We start from the raw sequence: 8,227 nt of genomic DNA, 5'->3' as shown, positions 1-8,227 counted from the left end.
GCTTATGGAAGGGATTCACTTTCCAGCTCTGGGGCTCTTTCCGAAATGTTGGTGTACTGGGGGATTTGTATTAGCTGAAGACCTATTCTTTCCTCTGAAACCACTTCACACAAACGGTAATCCCCAAGAAACTTGAGCCACCCGAGCTTGGCAAAGGGGCTGCTCCCCAAATAGGGTCAAGCGCCTGTTTCTTAAAGATGTTTGCAAGAAACACAATGCCACTGCGGTATTTCCTGAACCCTGGTTATTTACCAGACCAGAATCCTCTCCGGGAAGTGTTTAATCCTGCATCAAATACAGAAAGGCAAACCATTGGCTTCAAGAGAGTGCAAGTTCATTACAAAGGTAAGCAGGTGCTTCAGAAAGGACCCAAGGAGAAAAGGAGAAGGCCTGGTCACAGCTGTTCCAGGAACAGCCTTGGTCACTTGCCAGTTCACTCCCGTGGTGGAGAGAATTTAACAACTGGAAGAGAATCCTCTTAACGCATGTGGTGCCTATGTAGATTTCACTGCTTCAAAGAAGATGCTCTGAGGGTGAGTGTCCCAAGAGTCACAGCTGCACCAGATTCACATGGCACTTGGAACCAAGCTGCCTGGGAGGCCGTGGCACCCAAGCATGCTCCTTGCTCAGAGACCCAGGACCCCAGCTGGGTGGCTGCGGACTCAGGGCCATCCCTCCCCGTCTTCCTGTGAGATGCCCAGCACCGACTTGTGGAGGATTCCGCACTCCTGCAGAGACTTGGTGAGGTCAGAGAAATGTCTGCTGGGCACCTCCATCGTTTCAATGCTGCAGTGTCGGTAGGTGGCCTTGTTCTTGTGTTCGGCCACGGCGACAACGGTGTGTAAGTCATCAGTTGGCCGGAAATGGTGGACAAACCTTCGTCCTGATGGTGATCTGACAGCAAGCAGCAGGCTTGGCTCTTGATCTGACGGCTCCTCCAGGTCTCTGGCCCTGTAGGAGCTTTGTCTCTTGGTCCGCACGATGAATTTCCTCTCCGGGGAACAAGGTTGAGCTCGGGAATCTTCTTCACTCGTCTTCACGGTGCAGGTCTCTGCTTGGTAAAGAGCCTGGGTACTGCTCAGCTGCAGGGAACCAGCCTTTTTAGCAGCTGTTTCCAGGGCCCCCTCCTCCAGGGTCTTCCTGTTGATGGAAGGAAGGACTGGGTATTTATTGAGGGAAGAGGATGCCCCTATGGGCACCTGCTGCAGCAGCTGTGGGATCTCATCGGGGGCTCCCTGATTTGGAGATTTGGGTGTGCAGGCTCCCAGTTTCTGGCTGCTCGGCGACTCGCAGGGAATGGCTGGAGGTGAAGATGGTGTGAGGCTGTAGCATCCCTCCGTGCCTGCGGGCTTATGCAGACTTGGCCGAGTACGTCCCTTGGCGGACTTGGGCCTTGTGACGTGCATGTTTAGTGAGTCTGGCTGCCAAATGAAGCTGTCAGCTGCTGTGCTGACAACAGTGCTGCATTCAGGGGGGGCTATATTCACAGGGGCTTCTGTGGCCATTGCTCCTCGAGACCCCTAAGGAAGCAAGAGAAGAGGCTGTGGGTTAAATGTTCTGGGACTTCTGGACCTGAGCCATTCACTTCCCAGGATCCAGAATAAGGACCGGCCACAATGGGGGTGGGAGGGGGTGTGCAGAGGATCTTCTCTCTGGATTTCTGGTATCTGGAGAAGGGCACCAGCTGCAATTCATTCATTCCTTCATTCCAGGCATTGGAATATATCAGTGAACCAAAGTCCTTTGCAACTTAAATTATTATAGTGAGAAGAGGCTGGTGTTAAATCCACAAGTAAATAGATATTTTCAACGACTAATAACTGCTATGAGGAAAATAAAGAATTGCACCAGCGAGTGACTAATTCTTATTCTTACGGGGGGTCGGGAGGGCTTTAACCTGAGAGACCAGATTGATGAGAAGGAATAAGCCCTGTTACGATCAAGAGCGGGGCTCAGCTAACTTTTTCTCTAAATGGTTTTGGCTTTGGGAGCCACGTGGTCTCTGATCCAACCACTCACCCCTGCCCCTGTAGCACAAGAACAGCCATAGACAATACGTAAGCAAGGGACTGCGGCTGTGTTCCCTGTGTTCCCAGGCAACTTTATGTACAAGGACAGGGGTGAGCCCCGTTTGGCCCACAGGCTGTGGTTTGCCCACCCTTGCTCTAGGGGGAAAGTGTCCCCGGTGAGGGAAGAGCCAGGGTCCAGTCCTGAGGGCGGAATCTGCTGGCTCCCAGGGTGGGGCGCTCCGCCCTACACCGTCCACAGACCTGGAGGCCCAGAAGAGAGCGTTACTCGTGGCTGCCTTTGCTCAGAAGAGAGAAAGTAACCCTGTTCAGTTACCCAGCAGGGAATCCAAGCTCAGCTTCATTCAAGAGCTGAGAGCTATATATATGTGTTAGCATACGGTATTTGTTTTCCTCCTTCTGACTTACTTCACTCTGTATGACAGACTCTAGGTCCATCCACCTCACTACAAATAACTCAATTTCATTTCTTTTTATGGCTGAGTAATATTCCATTGTATACATGTGCCACATATGGAATCTGAATTAAAAAAAAAGGTTATGAAGAACCTAGGGTCAGGACGGGAATAAAGAGACAGATCTACTAGAGAATGGACTTGAGGACACGGGGAGGGGGAAGGATAAGCTGGGACGAAGTGAGAGAGTGGCATGGACATATCTACACTACCAAATGTAAAACAGATAGCTAGTGGGAAGCAGCCGCATAGCACAGGGAGAGCAGCTCCGTGCTTTGTGACCACCTAGAGGGGTGGGATAGGGAGGGTGGGAGGGAGATGCAAGAGGGAGGGGATATGCGGATATATGTATACCTATAGCTGGTTCACTTTGTTACACAGCCGAAACTAACACACCATTGTAAAGCAGTTATACTCCAATAAAGATGTTAAAACAAAAGAGCTGAGAGCTTGAGCTTCCTGCCACAGGTGGCAGGGGGGCTCCTGCCCGGTATTCACTGGGAAATCACCCCCCTCTGCCACGCCCACCTTCCCTTTCCCCCTCCATACTTTATTTTCCTTTCTACTGGCTTTTCATTCAACCTTGCTCTGTACAGGTCACTTCATGCAACATTCCTCTGCTGCCCTCACTTTGTCATCAGGCTGGGGGACAGGAGCAGGAGACGCCACTGCCAGTCCACCCATCGGCCAGAACTCACAGGGGGGCACTCAGCTTCTAGACCAGGGTTGGCAATCCCTTTCCGTAAACGGCCAGAGAGTAAATATTTTCGGCTTCGTGGGCCACAGTCTGTCACAACTACTCATCTCTGCCCTTGTGGTGTGAACACCGCCATAGACAGTGTGTAAATGAACGGCTGTGGCTTTGTCCCAAGAAAACTGCCTTTATGGACACTGGCATTTGAATTTCATATCATTTTCACGCGGCACAAAATCTTCTTTTTATTTTTTCCAACCATTAAAAGTGTAAAAGCTATTGTTAGCTCACGAGCCACACAAACACAGTGGTGTGATCTGGCCTGTGGGCCATGGTTCACCAAACCCCGTCCTAGGCCAACTCCAAAGGGGCCTCCGGCCACATGCTAACTCTACAGATGTGTGAGCCAGAAAAGCAGAGCAAATGCCCCAGGCCACCAAGCCAGCTGGCGGCAGAGCCTGAAAGAGAACCCAGGTCTGTGACACCCAGTCCTGTTCTCCAGGACCCGACTTGGCCTCTCCCCCAGCACTTGATCACATTCAGTCTCTTCGTTAGCTGTTGACACTTCTTCTTCCCAACCACCCTGTCAACACTTTGAGGGCCCCTGTGTTTGGACCTCCCACACCCTGTATCTGGGGGTGTGCTCGAGTGCACGACCTGAAGCATGGTGGGAGGCGTGTTTCTCATACAGGCCTGGACCTGCCAAGTCAGGCCCCCTCCCCTGTCCTTGCCGTCTTCACAGCACCTTTGCTGACACGCTTCTGATCACCTTTTCTTCCCAGTCCCTGGTTACGTCCTTCCCAGGACACTGCAACGTGTTGGGCTCCCTGCCTCCTCTGAATCCTCACCACCACTGTGACTGTGGCTCTCTCCACCTGCAGCCTGACCAGCCCTCTCCCAGCCCTCGAAAGACCTTCTGGTAGCTTCCCAGAGCCTCCCCAGGAAGCAGCACGTTTGGGAGCAAAGGGCCCAGGACCCGGTGTCATAAAACCTAGGTTCTATTTCAGGCCCTGCCAATTGCTAGCTGGATGATCATGGGAGAATCATTCTACCTTTCTGGTACATTGCTTTCCTCATCTATAGAATTAGCTATATGACCTTGAAAACATTATTTAACTACCTCTAAACATCAGTCTCTTTATCTGCAACGTGAGGACAGTAATACGAAACATCATAGGTAAGGCCGTAAAAACCAGGCTTGGCACACAGTAAAGGCTTCATTTTTCTGCTTTTGGTTTTTGTTTTCTGTTTATTTAGTGCTTTCGATTGTTTTAGGTCCAAAAGTCTTACCTGTTGCTTCAGAGCTTTTCCCCAGGGTGTCCGTGGTGGGTCCACTCCCAGTCACCTCTAATCGGCTGGGTGACTCAGGGGACCCATGCCTGCCCCGCCCACTGCACAGAAATGCCGGAAGGTTGACTCCAATGAGCTACTGCCTATGAAATTGCCTCCAAAAATGCATTCTAATATGTCCCTTCTAATCCCACACTTCTCTTTCTTTCTTTCTTTCTTTAGTTAGTTAGTTATGTATTGGCCACGCCACATGGCTTGCGGGATCCTAGTTCCCTGACCAGGGATCGAACCTGGGCCCTCGGCAGTGAAACCGCGGAGTCCTAACCACTGGACCGCCAGGGAATTCCCCTGGCTTCAGTTTTAAATTTCTCACTAGGCTAGGCTGCCTCTTCCTAACAGAAGGCATTTTAAAAATCTAGTTTGAGGAACTAAACCTGTCCCACGCTCAGGGAACACTTCACCAATGAGGTTACCTTTGAGTAGGCCATTTACTGATTACTGGTTGCTGAGCACAACTTGTTATCCTTACAACAAACCCTACGAGGGAGGTGCTATGAACAGTCCTAGTTTTACAGATACTGAAGCTAAGCAGCAGAGGGGATAAAGAGCCGACTGGACCACCGCGGAGTCCTAACCACTGGACCGCCAGGGAATTCCCCCTGATCCCACGCTTTAATCGTATACTTACCTCCATTCACTTACTACCATTCACTTACTCCAAGCTACCTTCATCACACAATGCTGAGCAATGCAATTCAAGCCCCTTAGCTCTGCACCCTAATATTCCCATTCTGTGCATATTACCATCATTGTCTAATTTTAGGGCGTATCCCCTTCCTCACAACTAAAACCACAACCAAACAAAACACAGTATCCCTGTGTATTCCCGAAGGTCTACTCAGTTCAAAGTCTGCCCTGGCAGAAAGAGAAAAACAAATACTGTATGCTAACACATATATGGAATCTTAAAAAAAGGTTCTGAAGAACCTAGGGGCAGGATAGGAGTAAGACACAGATGTAGAGAATGGACTTGAGGACACAGGGAGGGGGAAGGGTAAGCTGGGACGAAGTGAGAGAGTGGCATGGACATATATACACTACCAAATGTAAAACAGATAGCTAGTGGGAAGCAGCCGCATGGCACAGGGAGATCACCTCTGTGCTCTGTGACCACCGAGAGGGGTGGGATAGGGAGGGTGGGAGGGAGGGAGACGAAAGAGGGAAGAGATATGGGGATATATGTATACGTATATCTGATTCACTTTGTTATAAAGCAGAGACTAACACACCATTGTAAAGCAATTACACTCCAATAAAGGTGTTAAAAAAAGAAGAAAAAAGAGTCTGCCCTGTCTTTCTTAACTGCAAGGCCTCTGTGTTTGCTCCATTCTGCTCACAGGCCGTGTCTTTCCACACTCCCATTTTCCCACTTCTAGTCTTTCACACTCAATCTGGCTGCTGGGAGTTCGGGAGCCTTCTCCTTGGCATCAAAAAAGCCTGCCCAGCTCCTTGTTAATCTATTTTCTGATCAACTGTGAAGAATGTAGGGGGAGGTTCCCTTTAATTTTAGTCAAAGTCTTTCGCTTGTAATTAAGCAGCTCTGTACTTAACTCAGGGTGGCATGGGGAGGTCGTAACTGCCCAACTGTTCTGCCAAAGAGAAGCTCAACTGGGAGACCGGCTCCCCCTCTCTGCCCACCCTTCCCCAGCGAAGAAGGGCTGTTAATTTGCCACAGCTTCTACCCAATTATCACTGACTTGGCTTCTAATTCCCACACACGCCTCGGGAAGGCTTAACTGTCAGTAAGTTTGGTAACTTAGAAACCTCTTCCTTAACAACTTTGATGAGGAAAGTCATGCGTTCTCACAGGCTCCCTGCTGGATTATTTTTAACAGTAAAACTTGAGTGTGTGAGTGCACTTTCTCTACCTTTTGGTACTATATAATTATCCATGTTCAGGGGGTGTCATATCCAAGACACCCTGGTCATAAGATAACATGACTGCGAGCTATCTCGGAGAAAAACCTCAATTATGACTAATCCCTATAAGCCCACTCATGGTTATTTAGAGATTAACACCTCCTTCAGGTAAAACCGTTCCATCAAACCTGCTTTCATAACCCGCTGCCTCCTGCCGAGCGCAGGAACCATCTGTTACATGGAGGGAACATCAACTCTCCCCAGCTTCTCCCACATGGAGAGGGGAGGTGGGGGAAACAGGTGTTTGGGGACCTGGGCCAACGGTGTCTTTATATTCACACCTTGGGTCTCAAACTCTGCCTTCCCGCCTCAGTCCAGGAAGGCTTCTGCTGCATCTATCATCAACCCTGCTTAGCTCATCTCACCACCTCTAGGCCTGGCAGACTCTCAACCACAAAGTGATTTGACAAGATCTAGGCGTAGGCTTCCATCAAGCTGCCTGTTGAATAGGCAAGTGGCCTGTTTACTTAAAACATAATAGCTGCACCCCAGAGGCCTGCTAGGAGTCAGGAAACAAACATTGATAATGGTTCGCACGGAACTGCCAAAAGGGCAGGTGCCCATTCCTTAAGATTACTCATCAAATCAACTGGAAAGAAGGAGAATTGGATAGGAGAAGCTAACGCCATCTTCCTGCTTTCCAAAGGCTGCCACCTCCCACCACGGGGTCAGACCACCCTATTTCACTCACAACCCAAATCTAAGCCTACAATAAATGCAATAAAATATAACTACCCACATATCATCTGCTGGTATATACCAAGGATGCATACATTTGAATTGGTCTTTTAAAAATGTTTGTCAGTTAATACTATCCCCTGCCAAGCCCCACCCCTCCTTGTGAGGCTTTGAGTATGAAAACGCTCAGAAGAACCAACAGGAGATAGTAGTTGGCCTGAGAATGAGAAAACTTTGGCACCATTCCCAGTTCTACCCAGGACTAAAGATTAGAATACACTGTCCTACGCAGAGTGCCATGTTTAAAAGGGGGAGTGGAGAAATTGGACCACAAGCCACCAAGTGATCAAAGGTCTGGAAAAGGAACTGGTTATGATTCCAGCAGCAGTGGGGAGGGGGGATTAGAGGTAGGTGGAGAAGAAGAGCTCAGTTCTTTTCAAGTACTGGCAGCTCTAGAAGGAGGCAAGATTAGGCGGCAGGATGGATGCGGGGGGAGGGGCAAGAAAGAGCCTCTAGAAAGTGCCAGTTGACCTGGGTGAAACAGCGGGGGTCTGGGGGGAGGCTCAGATCTGGTTCCGGTCTCTCCGTGTGACAGGACATCCCCTTGTCCCTCGGAGTCTGTGTTCGGTCTGTACTGCCCAGCCGGGAGGACACGGCCCAGAGGTTTCCTGGTCCCCTCGGCTTCCGCAGAGCCCGGGAGCTGTCCCATTCCGGCAACGGTGAGCTCTGGCCGCGCTGGCTCTGGCCCTGGGGAACAGCCGCTTCCCCCCTGACCCCTGACCTGTCTCCCGGGCTTCGCCCCTGGGGCCGAGTCTGGGGAGGCCCGCCCGGGCGACGGGCCCCGGGGGGCTCGGGGCTGGCCTCTCCCGGCCCCTCCCAGGCCCCCAGGAGGCCGAGGACAGACCCGCGGGCCAGCGGCGGGCCGCGCTCACCTAGCGGCGCCGCTCTGTCCGCCGCAGTCGCCGGGCTCCGTCCTGCGGGTAAACAGCCTGGGTCTCCCGGGCAACCGCGCCGGTGGGCGGCCACGTGCTTCCGGTCTGGCCGGAACCGGCCCGGCCTGGGGGGAGGGGGTGTGCCGGGGGGAGGGGAGGGGGAGGGGAGGG

At 51.3% G+C, this 8,227-nt stretch overlaps 2 protein-coding genes across 2 annotated transcripts in view; one reads left to right on the top strand and one right to left on the bottom strand.

Moving 5' to 3' along the window:
- Nucleotides 1-297: 297 nt before the first annotated feature.
- On the bottom strand, nucleotides 298-8,118 carry UBXN10 (UBX domain protein 10). Its single transcript, XM_007113161.2, has 2 exons — nucleotides 8,057-8,118; nucleotides 298-1,520 (listed from the first exon to the last, which is right to left on the bottom strand). The coding sequence occupies exon 2, from the start codon at nucleotides 1,503-1,505 to the stop codon at nucleotides 663-665; it is 843 nt and encodes a 280-aa protein (XP_007113223.1). The 5' UTR covers nucleotides 1,506-1,520; nucleotides 8,057-8,118; the 3' UTR covers nucleotides 298-662.
- Nucleotides 7,818-8,227, top strand: part of PLA2G2C (phospholipase A2 group IIC) — a 25,633-nt gene continuing 25,223 nt past the window's right edge. Inside the window, exon 1 of the mRNA XM_024125323.2 lies at nucleotides 7,818-7,843. The gene's annotated coding sequence lies outside the window, so the exon portion shown is untranslated. The remainder of the gene's footprint in view (nucleotides 7,844-8,227) is intronic.

Source organism: Physeter macrocephalus, chromosome 3 (genome assembly GCF_002837175.3).
Source record: "Physeter macrocephalus isolate SW-GA chromosome 3, ASM283717v5, whole genome shotgun sequence".
Classification (NCBI taxonomy): Eukaryota; Metazoa; Chordata; class Mammalia; order Artiodactyla; family Physeteridae; genus Physeter; species Physeter macrocephalus.
The sequence above is the reverse complement of the archived record's forward strand: the minus strand, read 5'-3'. Positions and strand labels throughout refer to the sequence as shown.

Coding starts and splice junctions, on each gene's coding strand:
- UBXN10 (XM_007113161.2), bottom strand. CDS start 1,505: ATGGCCACAGAAGCCCCTGTGAATATAGCCCCCCCTGAATGCAGCACT.